Raw genomic sequence first — 19,383 nt, forward strand, 5'->3', positions numbered from 1 at the left:
TCGGACGAAATGTCGACATATCCCATAATGCAATGCAACTGACTGACGGGAGGTCATCATGGACCGGGACCCTATTCGACTGTGCCGCTCTCGTCTTTGGGACAAATTCAGAATCATTAATTCAATACAAACACAATTGTTAAAAGAACGTTTTAAAAAATTAACCTCTCGGAAATTTCGAAAGTGATAAAACATTACGACAGGAATTAATTTAATGAAAAAAAAACAACTAAAAGCAATGAAATTACATGATATAAATATACAAATAAATATTACTGCTGTAAAATTTAAAGTTTAAATAGAATAAAATTTACTTATAAAATATAAATATTATCCATAATTTAGAATATAATGTATTTTTTACGTTATTAATTAATGTATATGTTAACATTTGGAAATACAAAATGAAATAACCACATTTGTTGCCTTGTATATTACTTAATATATCTTTGCTATGAATGTTGTCCCATTAAATTATCCTAAATATAAAATATAAATGATGCTAAACACACAAGTAAAAAAGTAGAAACTGTGTGAACATTTAATCAATTGGTAGAAGGTATTGCTCAATTGATAAATAAATAAAACATGGGTTTATGTGTCATGGATCTCAAAAACATTATCATTCGCACAAGAAATTTAATTTTGAGTGCAAAACATTACATGCAGAACATTATTAAGCATCTGATTAAAACATTAAATCGTAAGATTCTGAAAGGCTGAAAGAAAAAGATATAATTAAAATATTTATGCAGTCTGGTGTCATGAATAATTATCAATTTGTACATTTGAATACTAGCAGTGTTTCTCCTTGAAAACAAGTAAACGAAATGTCAATTAATTTAGAAACAGAATGTCCAATTGTTTAGTTAAATAATTAAACAATTAAAAATACTGATAATGCATCTGCAGTTTTTAAAAGGAAAACCCTCACCATAAAACCCACAGAAAAATGTGAAAAAATCTGAATTAAATAACAAATGTCCATTGGAAACATAACATAATAGTCTAGTGATACAATAAAACCCCCAACAACATTGTATTTGCATTAAGAACCACAGCAACTGTTGACTTCAATAGCTTTATTTTGTTTGCTGTTGCCATACAATTTTTATATTTTATAACTGGGTGAGTGTTGAGAAAAAGCAATTCTCTTATCCTTGATATTAGAATCCAGGAGAAACAATGCTTTAAAATTTAATATTAAAAATCATGTATTTCATACATTTTATAACACATAATGAAATTTTGATTAAAAAGTTACCATGTTAAAATTTTACACACTGAATAAATGCAAACATACACATTTTAATTATAATATACCAGAGTGCATAGATCTGAAACAAAATCATTGATTAAAACATGTTAGCAGTAAAACATTTATACAGACGATAAATACATAATCAATTGTTGTTGTAACAGTATATAAAACCAGCATATATGGTCAACTGCTTAAGCTACGTTTCCTCCTGGACAGATCAGAGTTTTTAACACTGGCTAGGAGTGGGAAAACCAAGTTTAATGATGGCCGTCACCTCCACCAGGCGAGCGTTCTACTACTAAGCTACACCCTGCATTGTTCTCACAAATCTGTGTTCATGTGCAAACCTTTACTAAGATTGAGACTCAAAACTGACATCCCATCACATTGCTAATCTGGGATAACTTAGCTGTCAAATATACATCAATTGTGAAACAATGTCATTTACGTCTTCTCTTAGAAACAGAACAGCACACAACACAATTTCATGCCAATGAAAAAAGCATTTGTTGCAATGTGAGAAAATGCCAAATAAATCCACTGTGGAGGTTGATCAACGTACTTTTCAAATATTAAGGAGAGCCGAGCTAAAGCCCACTCCAAATTATTTAGGGGTCACTTTGAAGCTGACAGGTTCTGGGTTCAATTCCCAGTACAAGTGTCTTCCAAAGATAGCTTAATGGGGAGGCATGATGCCACTAGGAACTAATGTTTTCTCTCTCGCTAACATGTACCTATTAATTCATTGTTCTAGACAGAATCACAATCAAACGAAATAAGAAATCATGGAAAACATCAATAACAGGCTTCAAATTTAGTGGGATGCCATACTTTTGCAATCCCAGATTTTGGGTCACAAGCACAAGATTATGAGATGAAACTAATATCTACATCAAATCATTTTAACAATTCCAGAGGAATTCTTAACCCCTTCACCCAAATTCAGTGACTGAATACCAAGTACCAAACGACCATCACTTTGTTCACATTGAAATTAACCTAGTAACACTGCTGAAATAAATGACATTTAAATACACAAGAAATATTGAAAGAAATGCAACCAAAGTGACATAAATATACTACAAGATATATTCTTGATGAATGTAATGAATGCAATTGTTGGGTAGATATTTTCGTATATACAATACAGCTATCATATATTCCTTTAGACTGAATTCATGTATCCACAAAATCTTTTGGCCAGGATTGCTTATATCACTGGTGTTCAACAAAATATTAAGAATGTTTGTGTTGAAAGTGTCAAAAAATGTGGCAGTATTTGTAAACATTTTAATCCAATCCGAATTGTTACACAATTTCAACCTAATCCACTTACATCAGACCAAGGTTGAAACTTTGGATCACTGTTTAAAAATACTGGACTATTCTACTAAACACATTGTCGCTGATCAACCTATTATTATGAATGGAAGAGAAACTGAGCACTGAGTTTAATGTGGCTTGTGATTTATGGTATCAATTTAAAAACAAAAATCAGGAATAAAATATCTAGTTTCCCCCCAAAAACTAAAAATATTGTAATAAAATCTTTATGCTGAGTAAAATAAAAAGTTATAAAATTATATCTATGAACCACCAATCCTTTTACGCATGGAAATAAATTCAACTTCTGTAATTTCTGAGCTACTTGCTGTTAAAGTGAAAATATTGTCATTCAACATACAAGACCCAAAATATTTAATGCATCATATTAATGCTGTAAACTGTTAACAAGTAACACAATGGAAGTTAATGGCACAAGATCTCACTACATTTGTTCTGGAATGTTTTATTATTTAATAATCAGGTAAATTCAAGCTAATGAGACAAAATTTTAATTTATCACAATTCTGTGATTGCCAAGCATTTTGATTAGGCCCAAAGTTCGACTGCATTTCATTAACATCAAAAAGTCACTGGTTTTTTCAAAATTCAAAAATGGGCAATGCAACAAAGATAAAAATGAAATGAAAACGGTCTTTCTCTTTTTTTATTAGGATGGTAAAAAGTGAACCGTAGCAAGAAACAAGTTCAATGCTTCATGGTGATTATTTATGCCTAAAAAACATAAACCAAGTTTAACACCTCCTCTCCCCCAAAACCCCCTACCAGACACCTAATAATTTTTTCATTCTAAAAAGCTGCATGTTAGGGATTGGTGGCACAATTAAAAAAAAAGAGAGAGAGAGTAATGTCTACATGTTCTTCTATCTGTCCCATTACCGTGGACTTGGAGACTTTCCAGCATACCTTTTCCTTTTGGTACGATTTCTCCTCCTTCTCCTTACGCCGCAGCTCCGAGCAGTAGTCCATGAAAAGAGACTCTCTGTCACGCATCTTCTCAATTCCCTTCATGCGTTCATCCTTGGCATAGCGTGCTGCAAAGTCGCTGAAGGATGACCTGTAGAGAGAGAAATAAAATGTTAAAAATAAAGTAAGGACTTGAAATACCAATAAGTAACCAATTTCAGCTACAAAGCCTTAAAGGGACCAAGGCATATTTTCAACCCGTAAAACTAGACACTAAGTTTGATTAATTTACAAACCTGTAACGAATTTGAATACAACAGAGTGTGAAACAACAGTTTGTGATGTTGAAATACCCTTAAAAATAGATTAAAACAGGACTACTTAACTGCTGCTTCTCAGATGCACGTGGTTTTAAAAAATATGAAAAATGCATTTCACACCCTGTAACTCTCTGATGTATAAAGAAAGTTCTCATCATACTTTCTGTTATTAAGAGATTTTAAATATGAACGGTCTCACACCCTGTAACTGTGATTCATAAAGAAAGCTATCGTCTTACTGTCTGTTATCCAGGGATTTGTAATACGAAGTCAAACACCCTGTAACTCGTCTTACTTTCTGTTATTAAGAGATTTATAATACAAACACCCTGTAACTCTGTGATTTATAAAGAAATCTCTCATGTTACTCTGTTATTCAGGGATTTGTAATACGAACACCCTGTAACTCTGTGATTTATAATGAAAGCTCTTGTCTTACTTTCTGTTATTCAGGGATTTGTAATACGCACACCCTGTAACTCTGTGATTTATAAAGAAAGCTTTCATCTTACTTTCTGTTATTCAGGGGTTTGTAACAAAAATGGTCTCACACCCTGTAACACTGTGATTTGTAAAGAAATCTCTCGTCTTACTAGCTGTTATTCAGGGATTTGTAACACGAACACCTTCTAACTCTGTGATTTATAAAGAAAGCTCTCAATTTACTTTCTGTTATTCAGGAATTTGTAATCTGAACACCCTCGAACTCTGTGATTTATAAAGAAAGCTCTCAATTTACTTTCTGTTATTCAGGAATTTGTAATCTGAACACCCTCGAACTCTGTGATTTATAAAGAAAGTTCTTGTCTTACTTTCCGTGCAGCTTGGCCTCCTCCAACAGCTGCCTGAAAGCCTCCTTCTTCTCCCTCAGCTTGCGGTGCTTCTCCCGTCTCTCCTCCTCGGCACGCTCCTTCACGTACTGCTCGAAGATCTGCTTCCTCTCGCGTGACGTCAGCAGCAGATAGCGCGGGTCGAACACGATCTTGTGCAGCTCCTTCTCCCACGTAGAGAACGCGGAAACCTGAACATTATTAAAGATTACAATTTAGTTTAATTACTTTTTTTTTTTTTTTTCATTGGTAAAATTTTACACACTATTATTTAATAATTTTAAAGTATAAAATGATTTAGAATTAAGAATAATTAATGGGATTCTTTTGGGTAAAATTCTATGGACTGTTTTTCAATTATTGCAATAACACCCAATAGCTGATGATTAATTAATCAACATGCTTTAGATTCTAGTAGCATTGTTAACCAGACTTAATTTTAAAGTTTTTTGTTTTTCTCATCCACAAAATATTGCATACAATTAATGTAACATAATGCTTGCATTGTAACAGACATACTTTTTTGTTTTATTGTTCTTTTCCCTTCTTTTTATAAACATGGAATAAAAAGCCTAAACAAATCTATTACTGCATTGATATTTTGACAGCATTATTTGCATCAATAACAAGCGATGATTTAAAGTACTCAAGTTTCTCCATAAAATACCAGGCTTTTTAAAATATGTTGATAAATGGTGAATTTCATCAGAGGGAGTAACTTTTGTACTTAGTTTAGCTATATTGGACAGATTACAATACTGATTAATTTAAACAAAAAAAGAAATGTTTTATTTAACAACGCACTCAACACATTTTATTTACAGTTATATCATATATGGCATCAGACATATGGTTAAGGACCATACAGATAATAAGAGAGGAAACCTGCTGTCGTCACTTCATGGGATACTCTTTTCGATCAGCAGCAAGGGATCTTTTATATGCACCATCCCACCGACAGGGTAGTACATACCACGGCCTTTGATAAGCCTGCCGTGATGCACTGGCTGGAACTAGAAATAGCCCAATGGGTCCACCGACAGGGTATTAATTTAAACAGGTCAGGGAGCACCTTTCTATTTTGGAAACAAATACCACCAGTTGATGATCTAGGTTGTGTTGGGGGTTTGCACCCCTTCCCCTAACTTCAAAGTTCCCACAATATCCAATAAACTGCCATTATACAAAGCATGTTAGTTTACTTTAGGGTACTGTAGGTGCCCTTATTTCAATGTTGCACCACCTCTAGAAAAATCCTGCAGCTGCCCCCACCCCGCCTCACTATATTAATGAGTTCTCTTTTTTGTCATTGTACACAGATGTTCTCAGACATGACAAACTTGAAATGTTGTATCCTGGATACAGATGTATCACTAAGAATGGAATAAAGTGCCTCAGACCTCCTTCTCGGCCAGCATGTCTCGGAACTGCTTCATGCGGATCTCCAGAGGCACGACGGCCCGTTGCCGTGCTGCCTGCACCTCAGCCTCGATAGCCGCCTCCTTGCCAACGTCAATCTTCTTGGGCATGTCCTTCTTCTCAGTGTCCTTCGGTTCCTCAATCCTGAACAAGAAATTAAAGAGAAGACATTTTGTTTTTTGGAAAAACCCAGAAGAATATCAAATCATATTCATTAAAAGGTCCAGAATGCAAAAATAAAACTCCTCAAAAGAATCTGAGTAAGACTGATGCGGTTTGCTCAAATAAGGGGCCAGACAAAGCTCGAAAACTTGCCAACTGCAATTTTATTTTAATTTGTAAAAAAAAAAAAATTGTAAAGAAATATTTCATTGAACAAATGTGTTTTTGTTGTTTTTTAAGTTTCAAAGATACTTTGGCGAAATATTTTACTCATCAGGAACTACCCCTAGGTGTGCAATATTAATTTAGGGGTGCGCAGAGGTGTGATCATGCCCATGCCTCTCAAAACCAAAAGTCTGGGACATTCCAAACTTTGTGGTTATTGTAACCCTTAATGTGGATACAGTGTTTAAAATGATTAAAATTACTTATTTTAATTACATTTTCTGTCTTATAAATGACATTTCAGAAGCTGTAATACCAGATAAAAGTAATTTTTATTTTAATAATCAAAAATGCACTTTGCAAACCTTGTTCACGCTACTTAAATGATATTTTAATAATAATAACTCTTAAAAATTATTGAAAAGACTTTTATATCCTTACTTCTTTTTCTTGGATGCAGGTTCATCATCTGATGCCTTTTCTGCTGAGGTCTTCTCCGCTATAAAAGACAAGCACCATAATTTAATAAACTCAGACTAATTGTTATTTTCTTAATCATTATAACAGTTATCATATTAAAGGTAATGAATCATTAAGATGTACAAAATAGATTTAACTTTTAAAAAAACCCAAAACATTAAATACCTACAAAATGTTGCTTAAATTATCATTTCCACAAATCCAAATGTGGTTTTTTTGTCATTCTGATGTTTGTGACAGCTATAAATAAATGTTTATCTTTTGACAGAAATACATTTCGTACTTGATGAACCAAAATAGATAATAAATGAATAATCATTCACTTTGCACGCCAATTAAACACAAGTTCACATCAGTTGATCATCAATTTGCCATTTCAAATTTCACTCAAAAAAGATTTGAGATTTGAACCAAACTAGATAATAATAATTTTTTAAGAGAGATGGAAAAACTAGAAAAAAAGAGAAAGAAATGTTTTATTTAACAACGCACTCAACACATTTTTATTTACGGTTATATAGCGTCAGACATATAGTTGAGGACCACACAGATATTGAGAGGAAACCTGCTGTCGCCACTTCATGGGCTACTCTTTTCGATTAGCAGCAAGGGATCTTTTATATGCACCATCCCACAGACAGGGTAGTACATACCAAGGCCTTTGATATACCAGTCGTGGTGCACTGGCTGGAACGAGAAATAGCACAATGGGCCCACCGACGGGGGATCGATCCCAAACCGACCGCGCATCGAGCGAGTGCTTTACCACTGGGCTACGTCCCCCCCAAAAAAACTAGAGTGCACAACCCAACTTCCAGTTATGATGTGAGATTAAAAATATTTTATACAGAAGTTTTTCTCACCTGGTTTGGCATCGGGTCTGTTTGCGATCAACTTCTCGACATCAGGTCTCGACAGCAGCTCTTCAGGCTTCTCCCAGACAGACATGCGCTGACTCGGATTGTAGAAGAAACATCGCCCATCTCCTGTCCAAACCACACACCTGGAGGTGGGGAACCAGTAAGCGTTTAGAGTCCATACACGTTTAAACTAAACTGTCAAGAATGTTTTTTACCAATGTCTATTTACAGTAGAGATGAAAATGACATGGGGAAACAACTTTGGAAGTATTTTACAGGGTTTTGAAGGGTAGGGGATTACAAAATAAAAAAACATGTTACTTAAAATAAAAAGCCCACTATCTTACCTTAACATATTTTAAATATGAAGCATTATAGGGATGAATACATTTGGAATATTGTTTTGCCAAATTATTGCAGATTTTGTTTGGTTTAGGGAAGAAATAATAAATTTGTATGTACGAAATTATTTTAGACCAAAATCAATATTGATATACAGTGGACTCTGTCTATACCGGACTCACTTCGTACCGTCGAAATAGTCCGGTTTACATAGAGGACCGGTTAAGGCAGAGTTCATCCAGAGTTATGGTTCTTGAATGATCAACAATGACATTTGAAACCATGGATGGTTGGGAAACACAGTCATACAAGCCAAACTTGCAATCGATTATTTCACAGACTAAAAACAATATACTTAAAGGGACATTCCTGAGTTTGCTGCAATTTTTAAGATGTTATCGACTAACAGAGACATTTTAACTATTGTAATTACATATATTTTTCTGCATAAAATATTAGTGGCAGAACTTTAAACGTTGTTTCCGGTCGTTCTAATATTTGTACTAGGTTAATTTCATTTTATTTCCTAAAACATAGTTTATTCGTCCGTACGAATTAAAAATTTTGAGCTAAATCTTTCTGTTTTTACTATGGATTTGAAACAAATTCTTGTATTAATTTGACTTTAGTTTCTAACGAAAGTTCGATACGTTGCCGTTTTTTGGGTCGCTCCGCCATTATAAATGAAATAAGACAACATAAAATACACACACACACACACACACTAATATCAATCTGATTGATCTAACGGCCTATCGAAATAAGAGTAAACTTCACACGAGTGCGATTACATTTTGTATTTGATCTCGTTCAGTCAAATCCCAATCCGGTGTAGACAGAGGTAATTAATACATGAATGGTTCTTTTGTTCTTGATTTTTGATCCGGAGTCCGGAGTAGACAGAATACGGATTAGGCAGAGATTTATACCTAAGAGATAAACGGTAGCTGGACGGGGCTTTAGAAATGGACCGGTTTACGCAGAGATCCGGATTACACAGAATCCGGTTTAGACAGAGTCCACTGTATTACAAAATATTACGATGTCCTTAAATACATTGGTTGTACAGATATTCATATTCTAAGCAAGAAAATGTAAGTAAATTGTAATTTTAATAGTGTTAAATATTTTAGATGCCGAAAACCTTTTACAATGGCTACGAACTCAGGAGAATCCCTTTAAAGGGACATTCCTAAGTTTGCTGCAATTTTAAAGATTTTATCGATTAATAGAGACTTTTTAACAATTGTAATTACATATCAAATACATTTTTCTGCATAAAATATTAGTGGTTGTATATTAAACGTGTTTCTGATTGCTCTAATATTTGTACTAGGTTAAATATCATTTATTTTCTAAAATATGTTTTTTTCGTACGTACGAAATTATTGGAAGACAAAATCTAGTTTGGGCTTCTTACAAATATTAAGAAGACCAGAAACATGTTGAATATACAGACACTGATATTCTTAACAAGAAAATATATTTAATATGTAAGTTTAATCGTACAAATATTTTATTAGTTGGAAACATCTTACAATGCAACAAACTCAGGCATGTCCCTTTAATGGAAATTGACAGTTGTTGTCAAAAGCTCTCTCAGGACGAGTCCTCCCCAACCTTCATTCACCCCTCAACTATCACACTACCACAAAAAACAATTGTTGTATGGCTTGTTTACAGATGGTTAGAAGCCTTCTCTCTCCTCTTTCTTCACAAATTGTAGGTGTGCTTTATTCAATTAATAAATTTTGTTTATAACTGGAGACCAAAACAGTAAAGATTCGGATACAAATAATTTTTTCTCTACAAGTGTGCTGCAACATTGTCTTCCATTTACAAATTAACCATTGTTTAAATGTCTTAGCTAATGGTGTGCCTTGAGATTTAAGGTAAAATGTGCTGTGAAACACTGTGAAATATAAAAAACAATACATAACTACAGTCCATCCCACAGGGAACACCTTTTTCCATGCTAAGGAATTGACTACAAGTGTTTTTTATTTTTGAGCCGATTGTTGTCTAAATTGGACACAAAAATTTGGTTTTTTATGGGTTATTTCCAAAAAACTTTTACTTTTCTTCCTACGTCAAACAAAACTGAAATTATTTACAAAAAATATTTTTGTAGGAGGATGGGACTTTAGGTTAAGATGAATAAATGAATCCTGTGTTCCTACCATGGTGTGCCTGGTACGGGTGTGCTAGACACTGGCCTCTGCTTATCAGCTTGTTTTTGTTCCTCTGTTTTGGTTTCTTCCTCTTTCTTTTCCTGCAAAACACATTTTAGTCCAAATAGCTAATTTCATTAAACAAATATATATGAAGAGATTATTTCCAAAATGTGATACACACCAATTTCCAGATTTTGGAGTTAGCAGTGAATGTGTATGGACGTTAGTTCAAGTCAACAATACAACAGTAAAGGTTTTCGTCAAAATGCAATCTATGCCTATTGAACAGGATGTTAAAAACTGTATTTCACGTGAAACATGTGACATTAATTTACAGCAAAACAATGTGTTTTTTTCTTTAAAGTAACCAACAATGTTCTTTTTCCATGGTGTGTGTTGACCTGGCAATTATAGTTTGTGAGAAACCCATCTAAAAATCATATCCCAATCACAGACTTGAAGAAAAACACCAACTCGACTGTCATCACTGTTAGACAATTAAAACTTACAATTCACCTTATGAAGAGACAAAAATGATAAACACAGCACTGATTTTGAAATCTGGACAACACTGATACATCTAACTAATCAAGCATGATGATAATGAAAGTGCTACCTCTTCCTTTTCTTCTTCTTTATCACTGGCTTCCATTGCAGTTTCTTCTGTAGTGGTGCTTGTTCCATTCACCTGGGCTGGCTCGGGTGTAGGGGAGGCCTGTAAACTGACCATCTTAGCTGAAAGATCAAGAAGGGAATATCAATTGCCACATGGCTATATGGTGGCTAACACATCATTATATAAAAACTTGGTCGAAAGCAAAAGAGAAATTAAATTTGCTACTGCCGTATAGGTTGAAGAATGTTTTGTTTTATGACATCACTAGAGCACATTGATTTATTAATCATCGGCTATTAGAAGTCAAACATTTGGTCACTGTGACACATATTTCCATTAGCAGAAAGAAATCTTTTTAAATATGCACTCTCCCCACAGACAGGACAGCACACATTATGGCCGTTGATATACCAGTCATGGGGTACTGATCAGAATGGTGACAAAACCCAATCTGAGATTAGGTCTACCGAAGGGACCCGATTCAAACACCTCAGGTGAGCACTGTCACTGTCCTAGCTATATCCCAACCCTGCCACCATTTAGGCTGCTTCTGATAACAAATGCTGATGAGTGCTCCATCAGCGAGCTAAATCCTGGCCCTCTCCCCAGTTTTAGCTGGAGAACCCCCACTGACAACATGATCAAAAGAAACTGAAGATAACCAGCCAGTATACATGTACGCTTAAAAAGTGTAAGCCAATGAAGGGAGCATTTCAATAAAAGAAAAAAAATTACTGGAGAAGCTGAAATCAAACAAAATCCCTATACTACGCACCAATTTTTCTTAACTGTTAGCCTAGTAAGTTAGGTATTGCTTGACACATCGAACTAATACTGGATTAAAAATAAAAGCCAAACTCAATACGAAATTACTTCTCGAGGTTGTGCAAAAATTGTGGTCATTCCTTCTACGGCAAACAGCTTTTCAAGCAATATTATTTGATAATAATTTGTTAAACAGTTATTCAAAACTAATAAAAAAAATTCAATTCCTAATTCTACCATAATGGGTCAGACTCAATCAGCAAAGGTGAAAGAAAGAAACATATTTAATCAAAAGCTATGAATGTTTCAATTAAACTGATTTACTGAGAGAGTAATGCACATTATTACTTCATGTGTAGGAAAAAAGTAAAGTTTGTTTTATTTAACGACGCCGCTAGAGCACATTGATTTTTTATCTTATCATCGGCTATTGGACGTCAAACATATGGTCATTCTGATACTGTTTTTCAGAGGAAACCCGCTGTCGCCACATATGATACTCTTTTATGACAGGCAGCAAGGGATCTTTTATTTGCTCTTCCCACAGGCAGGATAGCACAAACCATGGCCTTTGTTGAACCAGTTATGGATCACTGGTCGGTGCAAGTGGTTTACACCTACCCATTGAGCCTTGCGAAGCACTCACTCGGGGTTTGGAGTCGGTATCTGGATAAAAAATCCCATGCCTCGACTGGGATCCGAACCCAGTACCTACCAGCCTGTAGACCGATTCATGTGTAGGAAAGCACACCAAGACAGATAATAATCTGAGAATTATGCTTAACACATACCCTCCCAGTCAACGAGTACCCGTGGCTTATCCCATGTGGACTCCATAGTTTTGGAATTATAGTAGTAACTCCTGCCGTCTGTGTTCTTGTGTTCAGTCCACTCGGCAACCTCCGGAGGCTTGGGTGGCAACTGGAGAAAGAAAAGAAAAAATATTTGATGTCAACCACGTCATGTATAGATGAAAATTATATTCAGGGATTATTAAAAAAAATTTACTTTTTTTTTTTTTTTTAGGATTCTGCTGGCATTGTAAATATTACTAAATCAATAAATATTTTTAGGATTTAATATGACTCCAAATCTGGGATTTATGTAAACAAATAATCCTGCTAAATTCACAGCCTATTATTGAATTAAAAACATAATCAGAAACCTTTCCAAGGTCATGAAAATTTAGTAGGTACTGTAAACTTTTTATCAAGAACAAGCATAAGAATAGTTTTTGGGTAGTAATAAAATCTGAAACCCACAAATTCTGCAGCTGAAGTTAGCTATTGTTAACAATTTTGGCAAATGTTTCAAGATGGAAAATTACTAAGGTAGCAAATGTTAGCTAAAAATGAACATACAAAGCGTCTAAGATGCCGTCGTCAAGTCTTGCTTCTTTCATTTGTATTTATTAAAAAAACATAACATGATGGAAATACTTAAGATTCTGACAAAAAGTACCATGCTGTTATTTGGCAAAATATGAGAGAAAAAAACAGAAGAAAAAGATTACTGTATTTCATTGTTAACTATAAGGATTTATCACAAAAGCCAAATAAAATCCTATTTAAACCATGTAGGTACAACAGAAAATATGTGGCAAACTCACTGGGCATAAAATAATATTTACGATGCATCACCTTCACTCGCGATAAAAATGTTGGAATGGCCCTCCTAATCCATAATCAACAACAAGATGTAACCTTCATGCCAGAGGTAACAATTTTGGAATGGCCCTCCTAATCCATAACCGACGACACGTTTGAAGTTTGTATTGTTTAAAGACACCACTAGAGCACATTGATTATTAATTATCGGCTATTAGATGTCAATCATTTGGTAATTTTGACAGGATAGCACATATCATGGCCTTTGGTATACCAGTCATGGTGCACAGGCTGGAATGAGAAATAGCCCAATGGGTCCACCGACGGGGATCGTTCCCAAACCAACTGTGTATCAAGCAAATGCTTTATCAATGGTCTACTTCCCGTCCCACGACAAGGTGTAACCTTTGTGAAAGAACAAACCTGTGTTGTTGGTGGTTTCTGTAGAGAAATGGCCGGTTCGTTACTGGCGTCTGATGGAGAACTCTGGGCAGGAGACGGCTGACCGCTCTGCTGAGTGACTGGGTTAAAGCCTGGCGCCAAGTGTGCAGGGTTGAACGCTCCTGCAGCAACTAGGGTTAAAACAAAAAATTAATAGTTTTTAGTTAAAGTTTGTTTCGTTTAACAACACCACTAGAGCACATTGCTTAATTAATCATTGGCTATTGGATGTCAAACATTTGGTAATTCTAAGACAAAACAAAATATAGATGTCAAACATTTGGTAATTCTAACACAAAACAAAATTTACAAGTGTTTACATTAAACAGTCAAACATCACCTAGTGTAAAACGAAATGTACATGAATAATAAGCACTGGGGAGCATTGGCCATACCCACATCATTTCCTAATGAAAACTTCACTTTACAACTTTTTCATCCAATTTCGACCTCTGCAATCCTACCAAGGGCCCTAACCATAGACCATTTTTTATTAATGCACAAATGTCTCTTTAAGTTTTCTGTTTCGAGTAACTGATATTTTGATTACTGTTCCCCAAAGAAATATTTTTCGCCAAGCTTGTGCACAATACCTGGAGTCTGAGACAGTGACTGGTCTGCTGGAGTGAGCTGATTAGTGGCCTGGGCTGGAAAGGAAATAAAACATATATCAACACTTCGTTCATCTTTAATGATGATGATAAAAATGCCATTTTAATTTATGGTGTGCTTTTATACAAGTAAAAGAAAGACAGAAAGACATGTTTTACTTAAGGGTGTACTCAACACATTTTAATTTATAGTTATATGGCGGACAGACAGAAGACAGGACGGAGATGAAACTGATGTCCGGTTACCTAAGATTTAAAAATAATGTCACCTACATTATTCTTACTTATGTCAATTGATAATATAATTAAGCAGTTATACACTTACATGCATTCCAATTAGCTAAATTAAAACATAAATTATGCAGCTGTTATCCTACCTAGCTTGTGTATTGACCGACTCCCTAACCAAGACATCGAAATAAGTCGAGAACGGTCAATCACGTTACCAGGAGGTTACCAAATATCAAGAGTCTAGAATGGTACTTCGTTCTCCACAAATCTTTTTTTGAAAAAACCCAAGAGAGACTAATTGTGATAAATTGTGCGAAATTCAAATATAAATACAATGAGACCAGTGATATGAATGAATAATGTTTTTTAAGGAATGGTAATGGTAACTAAACGTGATAAATGTGTTGTAACCTATAGATTACCAGACCTGTAATTTTTGGCAACCTATACATCAGGGATGGGAATTGGTGAACTGTAAAAAAAAAAAAAAAAAAAAAAAAAGGAAATCTAGAGGGGTCCCGGAAATTCTTGAAATGCTAGGTTAAAATCTGTGCCATCTGACACATTTTGGAGGAAAGGACGATTAAAATGCAAGGAAACGCAATGTTCCATGATAGGAAAAAAGCTGATCCGAGGAGAATTCCCACCCCTGATACATGGGTTACCAGGTTCTATGCTTATTCCAATGCCGGAATACACATTTGTTTATATTAGTCGTGACATACCCTGTGCAACTGCCGCTTGTGCTGCTGTTGTTGGCCCCGATGTCGTGGATGGGACACCAGTTGCCGCTTGTGCCGCCATGGCTTCCACTTCAGACTGGGTCATGATCTTCGCATTCTCGGGTTTACTCCACGCTGACTCTCTTGTGCGAGCATTGTAGTAATACAACTGAAAATAATGTTTGGTTTAATCGCTTAGTTTAACCGTCATATTAACACAACACATTGACTATATTATATCTAGAAAACACTCAGGATAACATACATAACAATAGTTTTTGTAAAACCATTTCACTCTAAAGTCTGTCCCATCCTCCTATAAAAATGTTGTCTGTAAATATGTAAAATGTATTAGTGCTTTGGGAACAACAAATTGTGTTCAATTTCAAAAACAATCAGCTCAGAAATAAATTGTAGTAAATTCTATAGTATGAAAAAAGGTGTTCCCTGCGGGGCAGACTATAGATTTGTTTAGCTATGACAAACACAAGATAGAGCAGAAACATATTAGATTTATAAAGTTATTATAAAGCAAAAAGTTAATAATAAAATATCTGTGACTGCCGAAAATATTTTACACTGCCTAAAATAGCTTATGATAGGATTTGTATCTGTCACATTTATCAGGCTTGTTTCTGTACTCTAATAATTGGCATTATTCCCCAAAGACTATATTGGGGGTTTTTCTCAATTTTGGAGTGAATATTCCCAATCTGAATGTACACAATTCCATTTTTTTTATTATTATATAAAAATATATTTTAAAAACGATGGTTAACACTCGACGAACACCCTTTTCCTCCCCTATAACATTTACTAATGCAAAATAAATATATTAATTTGAATAAATATATGTGTAGTATTACTAACTTAGTTTATTGGTATGTTTTTGAAATGAAACTGAAACTTCCCAATTGTTCTGCCAAACTGCTAAAATTCCCCAAGTCAAAGCCATTGGTGTCAAGTCAAACTTGAGAAATAAAACCCTGCCATACCTTTCCTTCCGCTGTTTTGGTTTCAACCCACAGTTCTGCATCTCCAGTGGTAGCCGGTGTGGTAGGACTCTGCATAAAGCCTGGAGGTGGAATTGCAAAATTTGGCGGCGGCATTCCTGGAGGTGGCATGTTTGGTGGTGGCATCATTGGAGGACGCTGAAATTACATACATGTATTTGTGTAATATTTTGGAGTTTGAAATGTAACTAAAACATGAACAATTTATGTCAACAATCAGGTTTAAAAATGCTTCATAAATGTCTCAACTAGTCTATTTACTGCTGACATGGCTTTACAAGATTTTTATTAACATGACCTGTTGAATCAAATGTCTCATCTACAATATACTGATTTGGTGTCAGATGCATCCACAAATATTCCTCTAAGTAAAAAATTTTAATTAAATTTTATTTTAAAAATAACATGCGATGCAAAATTCAAATAGAAAATGGAAATTAATAAATTAAAAATTAACAAAGATTACAGCAATACATGTCCTCTACCAGACTAATTTTTTAAGTTCAAGGGTCATAACAGTACCAAAAATGGGTAAATCACCATGAAATTCAAACTTTTTAACAGTGTATATAATAAAGTTATACACAAAATTTCAGCTCAATATTTCGAGGCATTACAAAAAAACATAGCATCCTGAGTTTACAAAAATGTCTTTAGTTGTCAAAAAGGCTCTATTAGTTTGAAACATTTCAAAATAGCACCAATCTCATGATAGTTCCTTTTTAAAAATAGTGAAGACCAGAAATCTAAATCTACACTATATACTTTACCATTCCTGGTGGTGGTATTCCAGGTGGCGGTGGCATGCCAGGAGGTGGCATGCCTGGTGGATGCTGATTTGACATTCCCGGAGGCGGCATTCCTTGGTTTGGAGGCCCTGGTGGGCCATGCATTCCAGGAGGACCATAATTGGGGTCAAAGGGAGGTCGACCAAAGGGAGGACCGCGTGGTCCAGGTCCTCTCATTCCAGGTGGAGGTCCTCGCATCCCTGGTCCAGGAGGACCTCTCATGCCAGGTCCAGGACCTGGTGGTCCTCGAAAACGTGGAGGCCCTCTTGGTCCTCCAAAAGGAGGTCCACCCCTAGAAGAAAAAAAAAAGAAAAAAAGTTCTGTTAGATGCTGTTCCCTTTAAATGCAAATTCTGAAATAAATACTTTAAATTATGTGTTGTTTGTTCACTTTGTTTTCTCATGCATGGTTCGCGCACTTAACATCTGATTTGTTGTTGTCTGCTTGTCGTTTATTTGTGAGGTTTTTCTTCACAGTTCTAGAACATTTTCATTAACAATAAAGTTCAAACCAGTAAGTATCAAAATACAAAACTTTACAAACCCCTAAAACAAATCCATTCCAATTTCCACACGCGCAGTACGATACTTTTTGCAAATGCATGTGCCTGAACGCAATTAGAAAGGTCTTACTTTTTCCTACTTATCGGAGGGTGTTTCACTTTTATTTACTGGAATGGATTTGTTTTACATCCACATTGTTGATTTTTTATGTTAATTGAATGCAATCTATTTATTTAACATATCGTAGCTGAAAAATGTAGAATAGTATTTCCGTAAATATTGTATTCGTGAACGCAGTTTAGGACGGAAGGACTTTCCTTTGGCACTGTCACTAACCCTAACTATTTATGATAAGTATTAACATTTTATAATGTTCATTATACATGTATGACAGTGCCAAAGGAAAGTCCTACCTTACTTTTTTTTTACGTTAACTTCTGGACAAAATCACTCTTATCATTACTGTATGATTTCCTTAATCCTAACCCTAAACATAACCCATTTTCTTTCTGGGGGAGGTCTCCTATACCCCGTTAACTATGGTTGCATTCAATTCCATAATACCATACCCAAAAATTTCTTTCTGACAGAAAAACCGACTATTTACATAATAATTAACCTGTTAACTTGCAATTAGTGATTCCATAAGAACATACTTTGATTAAATTCAAAATATCTAAAAAGTGAACATATGAAGAGAATCACTGATTATTGTTTTGTTAATTGGGAGTGGGGAAACAATTTGAACAAAACAAAACAGAAGGAAAAATTGAAAAACTAATTTACCATTCATTTCTAAATCTGGGACCGCGCGGGCCAAAACCTCTTGGTCCAAACCCTCCTGGACCATGGGGGCCTGGACCTCTTGGTCCGGGACCAAAGTGATCTGGACCAGGACCGCAATAATCCGGACCGCCACCCGGGCCAAAGTGGTCCGGACCCCCTCCGTGATTGAAATGATCTGGACCAGGCTCGCCTCCAGGGCCAAAGGGACCGTCTGGACCATTGTAATGATCTCCAAAATTTCCAGGACCTCCAGGTCCATGACCTCCGGGTCCCATAGGACCCATTCCTCCCATGCCACCTGGACCAGGCCTATCGTTCATAGGACCAGGCCCATGAAATCTGTTCATTTTGCCATGATCAGTATTTGGGTCCGAGTCATGGCCGTCGGACATTTCATTTTCATCTTGCCCCATCGAATTTTCCATTTCGTCGTCCATTTTGGTTTTCTGGGCACGCCAGCAATAATGATTTCTATAAAATAGGAAATAGAACAAATAACGAAACGTCCATTAATGTTTATCCTAAACTGTATCAATCACATGAGTATTGTTGCTATATTTAATACTATTAATTCAGTAAATATTTATTTATGTAATTAAGTAATTTTCGAAACAACAAACGACGTCTGTATTTGTAAATAGTTAATAGTTTAATTAATCGAGATCTTTCTTATGGCCTTTAAGAAAGTCTAGTTAGTGCGTCGAAATGCTGAGAGCGCATTCGTTTCGTCAATTCAGAGTAGTCCTGGCAGTCAAGAATGGAATTTAGGTTGCCGACGCGATTTTAGGTAGGGCAGCCCGGGGATTTATTGACATCACCTAATTACGGTTCCAACCCTATTTAATAAATAAATAAAACATTATAGATCCATGACTGTATTGGATGCTCAAATAGTAATATCTGTCAGGAAAGGAATGCTGAAGTAATATAATAAACCAGTTAATTTTTAATTATCGAGTTAAATATGAAGTATATAATAATTGCAACCGTGATTTAAGATAACAATATACAGTAACCTCCCTTGTGTATCCTGTCGC

The 19,383-nt window shown here is 35.2% G+C and overlaps 1 protein-coding gene across 1 annotated transcript in view; it reads right to left on the bottom strand.

The window, feature by feature from the left end:
* LOC121384646 (transcription elongation regulator 1-like) overlaps positions 1–18,803 on the bottom strand; it is a 32,851-nt gene extending 14,048 nt beyond the window's left edge. The window contains exons 1-14 of the mRNA XM_041515121.1: positions 18,347–18,803; positions 17,040–17,349; positions 16,252–16,407; positions 15,260–15,425; positions 14,286–14,339; positions 13,675–13,823; positions 12,436–12,565; positions 10,880–10,998; positions 10,270–10,361; positions 7,751–7,890; positions 6,849–6,906; positions 6,062–6,224; positions 4,644–4,852; positions 3,512–3,662 (exon numbers count right to left, since the gene is read on the bottom strand). Coding sequence (XP_041371055.1) covers positions 3,512–3,662; positions 4,644–4,852; positions 6,062–6,224; positions 6,849–6,906; positions 7,751–7,890; positions 10,270–10,361; positions 10,880–10,998; positions 12,436–12,565; positions 13,675–13,823; positions 14,286–14,339; positions 15,260–15,425; positions 16,252–16,407; positions 17,040–17,349; positions 18,347–18,783 — 2,334 coding nt within the window. The 5' untranslated portion in view covers positions 18,784–18,803. The remainder of the gene's footprint in view (positions 1–3,511; positions 3,663–4,643; positions 4,853–6,061; positions 6,225–6,848; positions 6,907–7,750; positions 7,891–10,269; positions 10,362–10,879; positions 10,999–12,435; positions 12,566–13,674; positions 13,824–14,285; positions 14,340–15,259; positions 15,426–16,251; positions 16,408–17,039; positions 17,350–18,346) is intronic.
* Positions 18,804–19,383: the final 580 nt, after the last annotated feature.

Source organism: Gigantopelta aegis, chromosome 10 (assembly GCF_016097555.1).
Source record: "Gigantopelta aegis isolate Gae_Host chromosome 10, Gae_host_genome, whole genome shotgun sequence".
Lineage (NCBI taxonomy): Eukaryota > Metazoa > Mollusca > Gastropoda > Neomphalida > Peltospiridae > Gigantopelta > Gigantopelta aegis.